General features: G+C 38.7%; 1 protein-coding gene across 1 annotated transcript; it reads left to right on the forward strand.

The window, feature by feature from the left end:
- Positions 1-65: 65 nt before the first annotated feature.
- Positions 66-19238, forward strand: LOC116317490 (F-actin-capping protein subunit alpha-2). Its single transcript, XM_031736278.2, has 10 exons — positions 66-206; positions 11436-11499; positions 13110-13161; positions 13520-13583; positions 14569-14775; positions 15553-15632; positions 16836-16914; positions 17302-17373; positions 17606-17668; positions 18106-19238. Exons 1-10 carry the CDS (start codon positions 168-170, stop codon positions 18244-18246), a joined length of 861 nt encoding a protein of 286 aa, XP_031592138.1. The 5' UTR covers positions 66-167; the 3' UTR covers positions 18247-19238.
- Positions 19239-19247: the final 9 nt, after the last annotated feature.

The raw sequence follows: 19247 nt of genomic DNA on the forward strand, positions 1-19247 counted from the left end.
CCTTTTTTGGAATTAATCAGTGAACTAAGCAGTGGCTTGGAGCTTCCTCTTTCACAGTCAGTACAGCAAACTTCGACGGAGCATCAATCAAAACCGGACCGACGTGGGGACCCACCCATCCCGTGACGTCACTGGGCTCTGACAAGCTGGTGGTGCCGGAAGAAAAGATGGCGGATCATGAGGAGCAGCTATCCGATGAGGAAAAGGTAAGATGCCGATTTAATTCTAGGTTAAACCTCACAGCGTGAAACGCTAACATCCAAAATTTGAGTTGCATGTGGTCCCGGCTCTCGGTGCATCCTGGCGTCGATCGGCATTATAAAATTTGGGGAAAACCCAGGCCTCAGCACAACCTCTGCTGCTTCTGCTCTTATTTTTAGCTCAACTTCCGCTCATTTGCGAATTTCAAACGGAGGCTCCTTGTACGGTCCTGACTCAAAATAGGAACCGTGGACGTCTTATAAATTCACCTATGCTCACCACCCGTCCTCTTTTCACCCGGTGGACATGCCATTTCACTCGCGGGTCTCTGCTTACTTGTGTTATGGAAGTTTTCATGCACCATGGATCCGCTAGCTAGGTTAGTTAGGGTAGCATAGCCGCAGCCTGCTAACAGACAGCCAGACTTACTAACACGCCCTTTCGCCTGTTGGATGCCCCTTTTCTGTCTTTAGAAGTTAAAATATTAGAAGCGGTGGAGTGCCAGGTCATTTTATGAAGAGCAAACTGTAAAATCAGCAACCGTATGCTATAGTCTAGCTAGTTTGATAACTCTCGTCCCTCTAAGAAGTAGCAGAGAAAGGTGAGGGAACTACGAGTTCCCCTGAAGGATATGCTAGAAATTAAAAACTGCTTTTATATTCTGTCCTCTCGTTTGAAAGTCTGTTTCTACTGCTGTGAAAGCCTCATAGCAACCAGTGTTGTTTCTAAAACTGTAGCAGAAAACTGACTCATAATTTAAGCAGGATTTACACCAGTGACGCCCATGCAAGAGTCCTGCAGCTTTTTCTCATTTCCTTATAAGAGGACATGCATAGCTGACAGGACGTGTGCCTCAGCTAAGGGGTTTGCACGAATCCTTGTTGCACTGCTAAATGCATTTTTTCGTCGCTAGATTCATTATAGGCTTTGTTAACAAAGTCAGCAGTTAGCGACGAGCCAATTAATATGACACCTTTTATGCAGGGTATTTATTAATTAATTGTCAGCCTTATAATTTATTTATTATATTGTAAGGTATTAAACTATAAAAGTTTGCAAATGTTTATTGTAAACATTTAAAATGTATTTAACATTGTTTCTAGTGTTTATTTACTTGCCGGTATTCACGATTCAAATGCATAAATGCCTCAGCATTGAATAGATAGTACGAAGAAGCCATAGTTGGAGGTTAACATACAGAAGGGTGTATATAAATGTGTAACTGGTAACCTGTGTTAAGGCTCTCCTCATAAACATGTAGTTCTTCCCACAAACATTGTTAATATTGCAGTTAGCCATTAAAAATAAATCTTTAATAACTCTTCTGTTTCCATCCTGTGGGTTACATAACACACTGTTCAGAGTAAGAACAGAAGAAGGGTTTGTTTCATTTTGCCCTCTTCCACATCAAACTGTAAAAGTTTCCAGAGTTCTTTTTAGCATTTTAGCAATTGCATTTGTATAAATGTGTTACACTTTACAACTCACAGGCATCTGCCATTGACCAAGCTTCGAATTTATAAGTGACTGAGGCCATTGTATGGGTATTTTTCTTTCTTTTTTTTCTCTTTTTGGTTATGTACTACATTGCATTTCAGGATCACCTGAAATTATTTTTTTCAGGTGTGTTCACACGACAAGAAGCTGTGGTAAACTCATTGACAGCATTGGATGTTGGTTTTGTGAAGAGGATGGGAGCTCCTTTAATCTTGTAACCACACTGGTTTCGACAATTGTTAAGCCACTTTCATATTTTGACCAGACAGTTTGATTTTTGCTGAGCTAAAAGAATGATGATTGGCTTCCTGCCAGGCTGACTGGTAGTGACACCAGACACACAACCAGTGTTATGCAGTGTTTACCTGGGGGGAAATTGCTCATTTCCTTCTCCGAATACAAGTGGTATGAGGCCAAGATGCATTATGCATCTATTCATGGTGGGTGCGTTCCATTAAAAGCATAGAGTTTTCTATGCAAACAATGCAGCTACATTTTGTAGTGTACTTTAAAGGGCCGTCTCCGGTGCATTAGCTCCGAGCAGTCAGCCATCTGCTCTGGGCCCTCGGCCCTGTTTTGTGAAACACTGAGGGGAAAAAAAACTTGAGGGAGGAAATGAACATTTTCTTCTGCTTGACACAGTGAGAGTGGGGAATAGTTTCTATAATTTATTATTTAGTTTGAATATCCCTTTTACTGTCCAGTCATGATTTGTTGAATAAAAGCAACTCATCCACGTGAGTGTTGGTGACCTGCCAGAAACTGTAACAGTGAATAAAAGTGACAACCAATGGTACTTTCCAAACTCTTACATGACAAATCTCCATATTTGCTTTTGTGGGAATCTGCACTTACTCTGATCTGATGTTACTGAGGTGACTGTTTTAAGTTGTGGTGGAAGGAGTTGCCATATTATTTTGATAAGTCTGGATCTTTGTCATATACAGTAAAGAATTTGGAGTTTTGCTCTGGGAAAATACTTGTTATATGTGTCCCAGGAGATTGAAGAATTTCTGTCCTGGTTGTGTTGCGGCCGTTAACCTCATTTTGGTATTCATAAAGAAGAAAAAACAAGCTGGAGCTCCCTGTTTGAAAATTAATAAAGAGACTCTGCCATTTGTAAATGATTTAACAGCGAGAAGAGTCATCTCTTCCACAGTTACCAAGCACTGCTGTGAGACTTCTTGAGTCATTTGGGCACCAGCCTGCAAGCTTCCTGATATCAGTACAGAAAGAACACACAGCATTACAGGAAACTGTCGTTGCACAATCTGTTAGCAGTCAGTTCTGTTGCCTGAGTTTAAGTGGCTGGGTGTCTTAAGTGTTAAAAAAAGCAGTCAACTCTATTATCAGTCAACTTTATGGTTTTGCTTATTGCGCAACACAACATCCTCACTCAACCCCTGGGCTAGTAAATCAGACTTCTATCAGTACAGGAAAAAAGCTCATTTAATTAGTTTTATATAGTGCTTAATCTTTAATAACAGCATGATTTATTGGCAGGTTTGTTTTTCAAATTAATAGTTTAAATTAACAAAACAATTGGTGACTGAAGCTTTACATGTTAGACTCCTTTGTGCATGCTGTAGGATTTGCTGTTATAAAGTTGTTGCTATAGAGTCTGGTTTCAAAAGAAAAGATAAGGGAAAAAAACGGTTAACCATTTTTTTTCTCAAGTGATTTGTGCTGTTGGGAACCATGTGGCCAGCCAATCAAGTTGTTCGACGTATTAGTATTTATTTTTAAAAAAAATTTTTTTAACAGCATTTAGGATAACGATCTAGTACACAGTAAATTAATTCACAGGCCAGCCAACCTGTTTATCTAATAACATGTACTTACCTTGACTTTGTCATAGGACTATGGTAAAAGGAAAAGATATTTGTAAGAGTAGTCTGACTTTCGGTGCTTTGGTTCCTGTTTCAAGACAGAGAATTAAGCTGCATAATCAGATGTGACAAACTTCACCGCTGAGGTGGTGCTGTCGAAGGCCATTTATATAGGGTTCCAAAGTTTTTATTACATTTTGTTCATTAACCCCTTTGTCTATAATAGTAGTATTAAAAAAAAAAAAACAGATTTTTTTTTGTTCAACTAGTAGTCCAAGATATTCAGTTTCTATTAAAATATGATAATGAAAAGCAGATCAGTACACTTGAGAAGCTGGGACCAGCTGAATTTTGGGGGGTTAGAGTTGAGGAATAACTGGAAGTATTAATCGGATACAATCACTCAATAGTTGAAAGCATCACATGGTAGTTTCAGCATTTTTGAGTTTCGGTATTTAGTTCTTCCTCTTGTAAGTTGGGAAGAAACAGCTTTATACACTATGAAAATGGCTGTTGGTGGGTTGTTGTTTTTTTGGTTGGTTTTTTTTTTTGAGGGTTTACAAGTGTTTCAGTTGTCAGCAAGTACACATGACGCACCCATGCTGGTGAGCAAAAGGAAACAAAGAAGCTAAGCAAATGTTATAGTTCCCCCTTTTGCCCACTAAAGGGACACAGCACTCCTTGAAGCAGAATGATGATCCAGACTGATGGGAGCCATAGAGGATGAATAGCAATGCAGATTTGTTTTGATGGCGATGCGACCATAAATGTGAAAGGAGCATGTTTAATTAAAGTTAACATGTTTAATTGTCAGGGAAGACAGAAAAGGGATAGTTGCTTGATTCCTACCTGGGGCATCAGTGTAAATGATCCATGTTGTCACAGTGCAGAAAGCCATTATGGTTAAAATTATGCACTAAATCCTGTGTATAGGATAAAGCCTGTTGTGATTTTTGGGGCATTTGTCTGGCTGGCTCTCAAAAAAGGTTAGAATGGCAGAAAAAACTGTGTCAGAAAATATTTAAATATTACAGTCATTTACATTTTACAATAAATTACAGAAAACAAGATGCTTGCAGAGTTCTCCCTCTTCTGGGAGCTACATTACTCAAATTTTCTCCTGAGATCACAGTAACTCACTTGGGGTTTTGTTGTTGTTTGTTTGTTCTTTTATTTTGTTTTGTTTTTCCAGATTTTCCAATGTAAAAGCTTTATTTGCAAACTTGAGTAAAAAGAGCTATAAAGAAACCTTAAATAAGGTTACTATTATCAATAAACTAAGAGTGAAAATAAATCACCCTTCATTTAATTTGAAAGTCCCAACAGTCCCAGATGTGTCCCTGAGCTTGGCTTTGAACAGCTGTCTTAGACCATGGGGAATACATAACTAACGGCCAGAACTTGGTGGTTTTTCCATTTTTAACAGACAAATTCAGGAGTCCCTGTCTGTATGTGGCTGTAGAAGAGCGAATGTGGAGATGAGGGAAGAGTTGTCCATGCATGGTTGTCTGTCAGAAAAGGACCCAAAGATTTGCCTTCCTTAAGCTTAAGAATGAACTGGAACTGTGGTTGATAGCAGAAGAGAGAACTCATGTGTAGTTGTGTGGCTTCACATTTATGCTGTTGTCTCACATCAAACTGGTTAAGGCAGCTTTGCAGAAAGGAGTAGCTTTACCTTGGGAGGTCTGCAGTCTGGAAGTTGTAATGCAAGCTGATGATACTAAATGTGTCACATAGTTGGCTACTTGGAGTAAAATGACCCTATTCCTGTTGTGAGCCAAGGTGACATAATCTGCAGTAGACAAAGCTGCCTATTCACTATTAGTACAGTTAAAAGTTTACCCACTAACTGCGACCAGAAGTTTGATTCTTGCCATAGTATTCTGCATGTGTATTTTTTTTAAAAAAGAAAAAAAAAAAGTGAGGGTGTAGATGCCTTTACTGATGGACACTTACTTTTAGTTTGCCATCAGGGTTGAAATTTTCTAGCACAGGTGATGAATAAAGTCCAAAGAAATGCTGTGAAAGGCACCAGTGGGAAGAAATGAAAAGTTTCACATTCATTAGTGGAAATAAAAAATGTTTTCATTGTTTTCCAATTTGATGGATTAAGAGTTAACTAAGATTTACTAAAACTGCATTCCTTGTAATTCAATGAATGTGAATGAATCAAAGTCAGTAGTATAACCTAGGGCTGTTCGATATAACGATATATATCGGATGACGATATAAAAACGTCTATCGTTTCATTTTACGCTATCGTTTGTTTCGTGGTGTCGCAAAATAAACTGTTTACGGCAATATTTTTTCATCGTTTTGATGGTCACTGTAGTGGCTATATTAATTTCTTAATTTCTCTCTCTCTCTTATATTTCATATAACCACACTACGGACGGACAAGCGCTTGTTTTTATGCGTTGTCGTTAGCAACAATGACGGTAACACCATCGCGTGTCCGCTTGTTTATGTTCCACATAAACCCTTCACAATAAAGCTCAAGATCCTGTTGAGTTTTTTCAAAATAAACTCAATCACGTGAAAGAGCAGATTATTTACGGATGAGAAGCAAAACAAGAGCCGCCAGGTGCTAAAAAATAAACCTTAGACTCAAACGTTAGAACAGGCTTTTCCCCGCAGCACGCCATGTAATAAATACTCACAAAGAAAACGGCGGCCGTTACAACTTATGTCTAAAAATGTATAGTTTCATGCATCAGTTAAAATACTCGACTCCAGCTACATGACGCACAGCTGGAAACACTTCCCGCAAGTCGAGCTGCCCGAGATTCACATAATTTACAGAAAATGTTACATTTTTGTGATTTATATCGTTATCGGACGATAGATGTCTTAATATCGGGATATGAGATTTTGGTCATATCGCACAGCCCTAGTATAACCCTCACCGAAATGACTAGAGCAGGTGACAGAGGTAATATGAAAAAGAGAGCACATAGTTCATAATTCACATACATCATAATTAGTTTAAAAAGTCATAATCTCTGGAAACCTTTCTGCCTCTGATGGTATTTATCTCCACCATCACAGATGTCAGGTCTTATTGGTTCAGCTTAATCTTGTGTCGACTAGCCACCACCTTCTTATTTTGATCAGCAGTGGGACATTTCTGTTCAGCCTGCGGCTACCTGACAGTCTTCCTCATCTTTCTCGCATCCTGCTGTGTTCTCATTATTCATAAATTTTCATCACCCAGGCCCCCAGCATTTGCCCCTGTCAGATTGGGTTGTCTGTTCTGTAGCATTTAAAGAGCCAGGGATTTCTTTTCCTTTTAAATCTGGGATATTGAAATGGCTGCATGCCAAGTAAGGGAATCAAATTCACAGACACTGTAGAGCTTAAAAAGGTAAATATATTGCCTCAGTTTATTCCTGCTTTTTTTTAATGTTGCTGTCATTAGTTTAATGTATCTGGAATTGCGTGATAATGATTAGGACCAGTGTGGTTTCAATGTTAGTGGGTGTCATTTGGGATTAAAGAAAAGGCTCTTACTAAGAGGGTGCAGGATGTGAGTGTCTGTTGCAAAAAAAAAAGCGGGGTTGTTGGGTATTATGAGGATGAATATACAGTGAGCAAGTTGAAAGAGAGGACACCAGCTGGTGTCTGGATCAAGAGAGTACAAAGACGCAAGAATCCCACTCCACAGGGGGTGCCTATGTTCCTCATTCTTTGTGTGTCTGAGAAAGCTCCAGCATTATTGTTCCAGCTTTTTGGTTAGCTTGTGCCTCCCCACCAGCTTCTCATGCTCCACCCTCTAAAAGCCATAAGAAAGATAAGTGACTAAACTGTTAAGGAGTATTTTAAAAAGCCCTTTTTTTTGCACAGAAAAAAGTTTGTCTGGGTTCTAATCAGACTGTGATCCAATCATGTTGTTGCTGTTTTCTTTTAACTGCAGTAAGCATGGAATTGGATATGAATTAGAAATATCATAAAAAGTGATTTATCCTAAGCTGTGAAGATACGTAATAATAGGGATGCACTGATCCAACATTTATTTAACTCAAAAAGATGGAACGGGTATCTGTGGTAATGGGTTGATCTATTCATTTCAGTTCTGTGTTGTTTGAGTTTACGTCACCATACAGCAGCAGCTAGTAGTTTAGCTAATGTAGCACAGAGTTGGGTCAAAGCAGAGCGACCGCAGTTTGGAGGTATTTCACACCTCTTACACAAACAGGTTTTTTTTTCTTTTTTAATGATTGCATAAGTATTTCACTTAATCAGAAACTGTTGTGAAATGCATTGATATGACTTAAGCTAAGAGTAGGTGGTGCTTTGGCTTGTCCCTCTACTTGGAAACTCATTTATTTTATCTTATTGTGTCTGCTCACAGACATTATATAGGCTAGAAGCTTCAAGGACCTTGGTTCAGGTGCAACTGTGAATGACAGCAGTATGCAGTATGACTGTCACTGGTGCAAAGAAATTAGATAAACAACACCTATATACTTTATCAATTTTTTTTATTTATCTTGTGTTGGTCACTTATTATGCTACTAATAAATCATTACATTTATATTATTAACATATTTAATTGCTATATTTTATTTTACAATCTAAGGAAACCAACATTTAAGTTGAGCCTGACATGACTTGGTATAAGCAGAATACCCCAAGCCAAGATATGCACAAAGTATACAGGAAATGAATTCAACTAGTTGCACAGCAGTGTATCAGAGTTCATTCACTAATGACTGTGAGTTGTTAATATAATTCCCTGTAGAGATTTTTTTACTTGCCCATCGTGGCACAGTAGCAGTCAGTGCTCAATGATGAAAATAGGTCTTAGAGCCTTAAAGTGTCCCAGCATATCTGTGCCCCAGTATAACGCACTGAGAGTACAGTTAACATTGCGTCCACAATAAAATGAACAACCGTACTGTAATTACCTCGATCAAAGAGGTTATGTTTGTGGTACTCTTTGTTTGATTTCAGGAGCAGAATCAGTTTCAAGTTTGGTATGTAGTAGAGTTGGGCATTTCAAGCAAAAGTAGTAGTCAACATTTACTGGGAACTATGCAATGGTTCTTTGAAGATCACCCAGAATGCTAAACTGCTCTCAAATGATTGTGCTCTGTTGTTGTACATGGTTTTAAATGGCTCATAAATACATCCTTATTGCTTGTCTGAACAAAATGTGTCCATGTCAACGTTTTTCCTCCCACCCAAATAAATCCAAAAGGCCAGCTTTGAACAAGAAAAATTCTGTTAGTGACGATACCACAGCCTGCTATACATGTTAGATGATGCTCTGCTACATGTGCTGCAGGCAGTGTTGCTCGGGTGGTGGAGACTCTGTGCAATAGTAAATCAAGTTTGAGGTACTCTAAGGAAGAAAGAGGTGATGTAACAAGCTTTTAAAGTCAATACCTTTACTTGTAAACTAATGGAGTGTCTCCATTCTCCTGCTAGTGAATAATTTTTAACTACAGTATGGCTCCCTTGGTCTTAGACTTTCATCTCCATTTCCTTAAAACATGGTTTTTAGCATGATGTAATTGTAAAACCATCCCCATCCCTCTCACTAGCTGTAGGTGCTTCACAGTTAATTGTGTTAAGTTCACACAGTAAGATTCAATTATCTGGAATCAGCGTTATTTGAAGTACTGTTTGAGTTGTTGAGTGCTTGGAAATCTGTTATTATAGCAAATATTCAAATAGTTTTCTATTCAGATTTGTGTGTGTGTGTGTGTGTCAGGGTGAGAAAAATATTTGAAAACAAATTACAGTGATTTGCTTAGGTTTTTTTCATGAATATGTCAGCCTTAAGGAGGAAACTAAAGCTCATTCTAGTAAACGTTTATACTGTGGTAGCCCTGTAATATACTTGCAGGCTGTTAAGGGTGTGCCCTGCTTCTTGTCAGTGGCATACTGGGAAGCCCTCCAGCCCTTCCAGTGTCATCATGAATAACACATTCACAAAGGGGATTTATGGATATTACAGTATCACATTACAGTAAAACTGCAAGACAAGACATGAAAATAGTGTAGAATAGCATCATGTAGTGTTTTTTCTGACACTGAGATGGTATATCTAATGTCCAGCTGTAATTACAGCTCCTGCTGAACTTAAGCACTAGAAATAGACTTTTGACTATTGAAAGCAGATCAGGCTGGAATGAGTTCAGTTTGTTTTTGGTGTAATTAATATGTGTGTGTGTGTGTGTGTGTGTGTGTGTGTGTGTGTGTGTGTGTGTGTGTGTGTGTGTGTGTGTGTGTGTGTGTGTGTGTGTGTGTGTGTGTGTGTGTTTTCATTAATCTGTGAATATAGTAGTACTTCCAGCAGTGCAGATCAAAATTCCCCCCTTAACACATTTAGTACTCAAAATTGGGTCAATTCTAATTTAACTACAGGAGAAGGGTCCAGTAGCTAAAATGATAAGAGTCCAGTCAGCAACATGACGGCTCTTTTAATTAAGTCCCCTAAAATATTTTAGAAACCCCACAAACGAGTCCAACTCAGCTCTAATTCCAGCTTTAAAGAAACCCAACTAATTTTTTTTCCCCGAAACCTTGTAGCGCAAATGATTCTGTCTCGAGGTAAAACACCTGTTGGTCTTGAAAAACAAGTAATTTTTGCCTTATATGCTTTGCTGATCCTATGGCATCTCAGCAGTTGACTGGATTTGTACTTTAACGGATGAATAATTAGCTTAACTGACTGGTATTTCTGTTGCCGACTAGCAAGGGCAGCAACATATAAATATCCAGTTTAACTAATCACATGCATATCCAGTGCTTACATGTTTTATCCTGTAAGTGCTCCTGTTTTATATGACAATGACAGTCATCAGGGTCTGTTCCAAAAAAGCATTTAAATACAATTAAGAACATGGAAATGTGACGGCTTTGTTTTTCTACTTAGCTGATATAACTAGACTAAATAACATATAAACCTGGTTCTTAGAAAAAGTGTGTGTGTGTGAGTGTGAGATGCAGTCTGTTTACACTGCCGTCCAGTATAATGAGGGAAACCCAATGCAAATTAGTCTTCCCGCAGGGATTTCAAGTCATAAACACACACAAACAGTTTTCCGCCATCTGTTTAGCAAAGACTATGTTTATCTGTTATGTGCTCAAATGCACATGAATTTTTTTGTTGTTTAATGTAACTGGGTCATGATGATCTCATGACAGATTAGACTAATGCAGATAAACTTTGATCTCAGCATAACAGAGAGACACACACACAGTCACACGTTGTTTCCCCAAGTGCCTTCCTTTCTCTGAGCATTGCTCATTAGCAAAAATCAATCTGCTGCTCTCTGTGAGTGCCTAGCAGTAGTGTATATACACTCACTAATAAGAGCCCATAGGACACACACGTGCACACACATTCTCTCTCATATGCACGCTTTCTCTGATATACCAGCTTGTGAGATGAGAGGGAACCTGGCTGAGCTGCTGTCCCCTGCCAATGATAGAGTGAGGTAGAAATGTATAGGGGAAGGGCAAGAGACCGTGTGTGTACTAGTGCTCAGCACATTTTTATTTCCTTATATGGTTGTAAAGCAAGCAGGAGAGGGAGGGGCTGTCAGCTGGCTGTCAGTTTGACATGTGACCTGGAAACAGGAAGTGCTGTGGTATAGCAGAAGAAGAGAAGTATAGGAGGTTAAAAAAAAAAAAAGGCTGTTAGATGCTGCTCAGATGTTCTGGAGACTGAAATGTCAGAAAAACCTCACTCCACCCTCCAAACCAGTGACACAGTCACGTTACACCCTCTGTTGGTGGCACTGTGTACACATGTTTACACTGTTTACACTGTGAATTTGAGCTGAGTATGAGTTTCACATTTTAGCCCATATTTAAAATGCAGTCAACACGTTGATATTTCTGATGTTTAAATAAGACGACTGACATGTAACCTCTGCCTTCTATCTTTGGTTTTAGGTACGCATAGCGGCTAACTTTGTCATCCACGCCCCACCAGGAGAATTTAATGAAGTTTTCAATGGTGAGCTTTCTGTTCTTGTTCCTCTGTATATTCTTTCATAAGATGAACTATGATTACATTGCTCAGAACTTTTAGTTTAATGCAATGTATGAGTCTGCAATCACACAACAAAGTACTTAAAAATGTAATTGAATAGCTCACCTTTTATGTACAAAGAGACTGTGCAGCAAATTTTGTTTTGTTACAGTTTCCAGTAACTCTGTGTTGACAAAAATCATTGTTAAATTTAAAAGTGAGGGGAGTGAAAACATGAAAGGCAAACAGTGAAAATATGATATAAATAATTATATGGATGTTTACATTTTTTTTTTTCTTTTAATCATCTGTGTCCTTTCTTGAAGAGATATCAACTTTAACTTATGTTAGGGCCTAGATGTACTTTGGTATTATACCATTTTGCACCACCAGAAGGTGTAGTGAGTCAGTGTCACCTTTATTTAAATGGCCAAATCATTGAGAGTATGTTCACACTGGTCCCATGGAAAAAGCAAGCGCCTCTTGAGGAATTGTGGTTAGCTGGAAAGAAATATCAAAAATTAAGCAGCAGAGCACATGTCTTAAAACATGTCACTAAACCAACCAATAAAATGTCAGCGGTGCTGAAATTTTTAAAATACTGCCTGGTGTAAATACAAAAAGAATCGGAATACTTTATCAATCCTAGAGGAAATGATTTGGTCACAGGTGCTCCAAGACAGTAAAGCAGCCTTTGGTACATGCTTTAAAGTCGTGCCAACTATGTTCTAAGTAAACAATTAGAGACTTGTTTTAGTAAGTGCTTATTTTTAGTTTGACAGCTTTTGTCACCATCAGAGCCAGGAGGCATCAAAGAAGTGCAAACTGCTCAGGAGTTACAGAATGCTGTATTTGTGTTTCTGTTGTGTATGCCCTAACCCTTTTACATACAGTATAGCTGGCTACATTGAAATAAATACTACAAAAGTGAGTCCATACATTTGGCCACCTTTTCAACCGTCATTGGAGAGCAAGTCATGTACACACCATTAATGTACATTACAGTACTGTATCAGTGCAGCACTGTTTTGTGTCTTTGTGTAGATTTCTCACACTAAAATAGTCTTGGTTTCAGTTAATACAGAGGACCTAAAATGGAATCCATTATTTGGATTTTATGGCCACCAGGAAATTAAATTGAGACTGTGATGTTTTGCTCAAAATGTGTCTCGCCCTGTAGCACCAGAGTTGACACCACACTGTCACAGTAGTGCCCCTCGAGACAGTGTGTATGTGTGTCTTGGCTTTGTTAACGACTCATCCTGGCCCGGTACATGTCGTCACCTCAGAGGAACGCCTTTGGGGTTGTCTGTTTACCGCTTATCACAGCCTGTCAGCCACACACACTCATATGCACACACTAAAAACAGTCCCCTGTTGCAACTTCCCCCCTTTCATCTCTATGTGATTATAGCCTTTTCCACTGAGCTAATTTACCATGTCTGCTTCATTCCCCTGGCATAGATGCTGCAAACACCGACTGCTGGCAGCTTTGACTTTAGTGTTTGTATGCGTGTCATGGAGATAATCTGCTGTTCCTGTATTCTTTCCTCTTTTGCCACCATTAATAATAATATGACAATTTTTCCTCTTAGATGTGCGATTGCTGCTCAACAATGACAATCTGCTCAGGGAAGGTGCAGCGCAGTAAGTCTTCCCTTGTGCTATTTCCACAATTAAAAATTTTCAAATGTTAGATGGAAAATACAAGTTTGCATTGCAACAACTGAAGATGAAAGATGACTACAACTTGAGATTTTTAATTAAAGCTGTTACAGACCAGACTAGTTTTAGTTGCTTAGGTTTTTACACCTGACCATTTCTCCCCTGTCCAACACGTTAACAACAAGAAGAAACCATTCAGTTTACATGTAAGAGATCTAGACCTGGACATGCTGAATAAATACAAGTTAATCAAGACATATTATAATTGAAAAGTTTTAATAACCAGCGAGGCGTGACTCCTGTGTTTGCTATCTAACTAACTTGGTATCTCTCTCTGTAGTGCATTTGCACAGTACAACTTGGACCAGTTTACCCCTGTGAAAGTCGAGGGCTACGAAGAACAGGTGAGCTCATGCTTCGCTTTTTGACCCTGAGGTTATGGTAGCAATGCAGAAGCTAAGGAACAGGGCTTTTATTACTTTTGGCATTAGTCACTTTATAATTCCAACACACAATTAGATACTGCTATAGTTGATGCACATCAGAAGAATGAGTGACTCAGTTCATAAACTTTTTCCATGTGGACCCGGCAGTCACAAGTGTGATGTTCCAGTAATGTAAAAGCACAGTTTTATAGAGATCTGTTTCTTTGGGCTCATCCAGCCAAGACTATCATCAGAAATAAAAAAGTGACACTTTTCTCAGACTTAAAGATTAGAAGAGAGATGGTGGCCTTCAAATATATTATGGTTTAAGTGATGCAAAACATAGTGTAATTGTATCATTGGCATTAAAAGAGACAAATAAAATTTACCATTTACCAAATAAAATTGGATGAAAGATCAAACAAGTCTAAATCCTCTCCTTTAGTTTCTGCAACACAGGATCACATAGCCACTTTTTTTTTTAATGCCACTGTGTTTGCTTGCTGTGCATTTGTGTGAAGGTTGAACACTGCTGAATGAATGTGGCTGTGTTGGCTTTAGTAATGATTGCAGTGTCTTATGTAAAGATGTCATCATGTCCCTCTGTTCCCATATGCTGGGCTGAAATTCCCCTGTCTGATACCCAGCTAGCTGGGCTAAGTGTTGAGGTGAAAGGCAGAAGATGGAAAGTTCAGGCTGATGCCTGTGGATCCTATTGTTCTCCTTCCTCCTCTTTTCATCCTTTTGTCTCCTCTTCTTCTCTCCTGTCTCCTTAGATCATTTACCACAGCTCTACTTCTTTATTGTGCTGCTCTCTTTCCATACATGTTCTTGTCTGATTATTTATTAATTTTTCTTTCTTACATGTTTTACTTATTTTTCCAGTGCTCCTTCTGTTTCTACTTCTTGCCCTTCCCACAGCTCTCTTTCTCATTCCCTTTTCCCCCCCTTCTTTATATTTCAGGTCTTAATCACAGAGCATGGTGATCTTGGAAATGGCCGGGTCTTGGACCCCAAGAATAAGATCTCCTTCAAGTTTGACCACCTGAGGAAGGAGGCCAGTGACCCACGGCCCCATGATGTTGACAGCTCCCTGGAAGGCTGGAGGAGTGCTTTGGACTCTGCCGTCAGGGCCTATGTCAAGGAGCACTATCCGAGCGGTGTCTGCACCGTATGTTCAAGCCCACTCTGTTACCAGAATAACTGAACTGCTCACCTCAGAAAGTTCATTTTTTCATTGTGTGTTTAAAGCTGTTAGTTTATGAAAACATCAAGCAAGAGGGAGTTCTCCCACAGGATCTGACTTTGGAGTTCAAAACACACATTACAACTACTACACATTGCTCTAAACTTAACAGCAGAGGCTTGTGTGTAATATAGATGACTGATAATTGGGACTGAAGCTCACTGTTCTCTGGTGTTTTCCTACAGGCTTATAAAAACAGATACATTTAAAAGAAGTCACATACAATTTAACAGAACTGCTCAGAATACAAACATAAACCAGAGCTTTAAGGACCAAAACCTCTTGTCTTTGCATAGTGATCCTCTTCATTCAGAGATCTGTTTTCTATAAAATTAGAACTTTAGTGGCCTTCATTTTGTTTCCACTTGCATTTCAAGGTTAACATTTTAATCCCTTGCAACAAAGTAGCAGCTAAAAGTAGCCTAATGTTATTAGTGATCAAAGACGACATGTACAGTCAAATTTAATCAGATTCAAGCAGGAAGCAGTGGCAGGCCAGTATTTAGATAAGCCTGCCTTTTACTTTGCAAAACAGCTGTTGTCCTACTTATGAAATGTGTTGTGAGATTTACATTTTAAGTGTTGACTATAAAACCAACGTGTGGTTTCAATTCTGCACATGTTGAGCAGTAAAAAGTTCAAAAAAGTGGCTTTGAGTTGCATGTGAAATCTGAAAGTGTCTTTTTTGTCTTTTAACTTCAGATTTATGCGAAAACCATTGATGGACATCAGACCATCATCGTGTGCATTGAGTGCCATCAGTTTCAACCAAAAAACTTCTGGTATGTATAAAACAGTTAAAAATTAGTGTGATATTTTTTTCCCTCCCTTATATTTTCTGATATTTCATGTGTCTCCTCCCTTTCTGCTTTCAGATGAATCTTTTTTTCAGTACTAGTATTTAGACAGATGATTTTTAACCTTAAGAACAACTTCATGTTAAATACAATAAAACCATTGAAATCCTCAAATGTTTCTTGAAGTGTCTAAGGACATTGCAGTAATTGGCACATAACTCTGGACTGTTAGACTCTGTTGATTTTGATCAGGTTAATCTAATTGGATAAGAACTGCACCAATCCTCTTTGCTGCTGGGTCTTATTGGGCTTATAGGTGTTGGGTGTAGTAATCCCAAAACTACTGTAAGTGACTGCTGTAATGAGGAGCCAACAGTTCAAAGGTGAAATCGATTTTTTTTTTCTTCTGCAAATCACAGTGAAAAGGATCAAAACCTTCACATGGAGAATTTTGTATCTTTAAAAAAAAAGATATATTAGAACTTAATGATTCAAAATGTTTGTCAAAATCTGTAAATATCATTTTTCACTCTTCTGTAATGCTTGCACCCCCACACTAAAAATAGAAGTGCCTTTTATTGAAAAAATGGGCACTGCAATTTTCACCCTTTGCAAAGCCACCCAGTTGGCCAAATTGGGTGGGAGGGCGGTTCTGACCTCAAGACCACATATTTGATCAGAGCACTTTGTAATAAGCCAGAACTCCAATGTAGTATGCAAATTTTAGTCAAATTAAGAAAATCGGCAGTAGAGTATCCAAACTAATTTCCATGTCTGTTCACTACATATTAGGAGATGGTTCACTGACGTAAATAGCTGTTGGTCCATCGTTAGTAATGCTTTTACTGACATAACACAGAGCAACTCTGTGAACAAGGTGTAACACTTTAGATGTTTATAGATCTTAACAAAACTCTTCTGTCATCTTAACTCAAGAAACTCTTACATTGCTTTAAATGAAAGCGCACAGCACATTAACTGGTCTTGAAATGTGATGGTATACTTCATACTGTGAATAGTTTTCTTAATATCTGTATTGTCACTGTTGTTGACCAAAAACACACAGTCGTATACCTTTTCTGTTTATTTTTCAGTATAGGTGATGGCAGTTGAGCCAGTGTACTGGACAGTTAGCTGAGTCAAGTAAAAGTGACTGAAGTGTGTTTATCTTTCCTTCTCGCTGTTTAGGAATGGACGCTGGAGGTCAGAATGGAAATTTACCATCTCCCCCTCCACCACCCAAGTGGCAGGAATCATGAAAATCCAGGTATTTTATCTGAACAACAATCTTTGACGTAAAACGGACACACTGTGTTGTGTTATGCATGTCAGCACGCATACTGACAACATTTGCATGTAGACTGTAATCAAATTCAGTTTTTTTCTTTTTTTCTTTTTTTTTATAAACTTTGTTTTGTTTATTTCTCACAAAATTTGGTTAATTTCTGTTGCACCCTTGTCTACTTTTTCCCATATGTTGTTGTTTCCTTCATCCCCCCCCCCTTTTGGGAGGGGAGTGGCTTGTTAGACCTCTTGAGATTTGTTTGTCTGGCACACAGCTGTTTGGAGCTGTAGAAAAAAAAAATCAATCATTTCATGGCACAGAAGAAATTTTGGTTAGAAATACACTATATATTTCCATACGTATTTCTAGGTTCATTACTATGAGGATGGAAACGTCCAGCTGGTGAGCCACAAGGAGGTTCAGGAGTCCATGTCAATTTCTGTGAGTATTTCTGTGAAGTCCAAGCAGAAGCTGCAACGATCATTCCTCATACTTTTACATTTGTATTTATTTAGGGTGATTACTTGTAATTTTATGTCAGTAATTCAGTTTTGACCTGGTGCCAGCTTCCAGGGGAGGTTTTCTGCTAAGTAGTTGCAGTGTAGGTTTTAAAGTTTCTTTTTTGTTGGATGCCTTGTCCTCTCCCCTCTTCAAATGAATGTCATGTTTTCAGAATGAGGCTGCAACTGCAAAGGAGTTTGTTAAGATCATGGAGGCTGCAGAGAATGACTATCAGGTATGTCATGAGATTTCTTTGGAACATGAACTTTCACCTCAGATCAACAGTCCTCACAAATGATGGAAACATTTTACAGTTATGAATCCAGCAACATTCTACACGTTCACAAACCTGCAGCACAGGATGTCAAGTTTTAGAGTGATAATGAATAGAAAGCTGAGTCATTTGGATGAAGCTGGACATTTTTAGAGAAAGCTGCACTTTCACAACAAAGCCTGGAGAAAACTCTGACATACCCTAATGTGGTTATAACATTTTCTGTTGGCTGTTATAGACCATTATTGAGTCAAGTAAAAATCCAAAAGTCTATTTTCCTACAGCAAACAGACTTCTCCAGACCTGGAGAAAATTTGGATTTATTTGAGTAGCTTTTTTTTTTTTCTTTATAACATCCACTTCCCTCTCTCTCTTCATCCTTGTTTCATTCCTTGTAGACGGCCATCAACGAGAATTACCAGACCATGTCGGACACTACCTTCAAAGCCTTACGCCGCCAGCTTCCTGTGACACGCACCAAGATCGACTGGAACAAGATCCTGAGCTACAAGATTGGCAAAGAGATGCAGAATGCTTAAAAACAGCAAAGATAACAGTCAGATCCCCACTCCCCGCCCCCAGCCCCTCCATCCCCATTCAAAAAAATGTTGCATGACTGGATAGTTGTATCGTCTTTGTACAAACAATTAGAGAAAATGGGGGCAAAGAAAGGTTTGGTCTCACAGATATCATATGACACCTTGGATGACTGATTTTATACAGACACTCTTAACTCCTGTATACTGAATTTGTGATCGTATTTGGGAAAATCTGTCTTGAGGAAGCTTTGCGAGACATAGGACACAGGGTGGATACTTGTTTGCATAAACACCCTTATGAAATAAAATATCATGTGTGCAGTAAGTATTGCATCAGTGAGGCCACACCTTTTTGTTTGATGGAAAATCGGTTAGAGTTTGCAATAATGGTGAAAACAAATTCATTTCTGGGAGAATTTTTGTCTGCATTTACAGAGGAAGTCAGTTACTCTGTAAATGCAGTTACTATGGCTGAAACGAACAACTCCCCAACCCACACCCCTCGTGCCCCCACCACCACCACCAAAAAAGAAGTTTTGTGTTCATTGACTGATATCTTTGGCACAAGCAGCCACCACTGTCAGCCACTCAATGTTCTTGTTCTCTTATTTTGGTACTTCCCCCTCACCCTTTGTCCTGTGTGTGCGCTCTCCAGCTTGCAGCACTCCTGGCTACCTTTTGACTTGATATTGTCTGAACTCTCACTCAGCGCAGGGAGTTCTGTGACCACTTAACAAGCTTAAATAACAAGTCATCAGTCGCGAAAGTAATTTGCATAATGTCCAATTTACAATAAAATTTAAAAAAATATCACTTTCTCCTCCAGTACTTATTTTTATTAAAAACAGAACCTGACTGTATTATATAACAAGGCACATTGTAATATATACCTGTATGAAACATCCTGTCTGTCAGTTTGGTGATTTGTTTCCATGAGATTAATTGTAATTCAGTCACAATTATGTTGCATTAAATGACAAATTTTCTATTTACTGACTCAG

The sequence above is a fragment of the Oreochromis aureus genome, linkage group 7, assembly GCF_013358895.1.
Source record: "Oreochromis aureus strain Israel breed Guangdong linkage group 7, ZZ_aureus, whole genome shotgun sequence".
Lineage (NCBI taxonomy): Eukaryota > Metazoa > Chordata > Actinopteri > Cichliformes > Cichlidae > Oreochromis > Oreochromis aureus.

What these genes read in the sequence shown, in the direction of transcription:
- LOC116317490 (XM_031736278.2), top strand. Translation starts at nt 168, where the DNA reads ATGGCGGATCATGAGGAGCAGCTATCCGATGAGGAAAAG. An exon ending in ATCCGAGCGGTGTCTGCACC is followed by an intron (nt 14,776 to 15,552) that starts GTATGTTCAAGC and finishes TTTTAACTTCAG; the next exon opens with ATTTATGCGAAAACCATTGA. An exon ending in TTTCAACCAAAAAACTTCTG is followed by an intron (nt 15,633 to 16,835) that starts GTATGTATAAAA and finishes CTCGCTGTTTAG; the next exon opens with GAATGGACGCTGGAGGTCAG.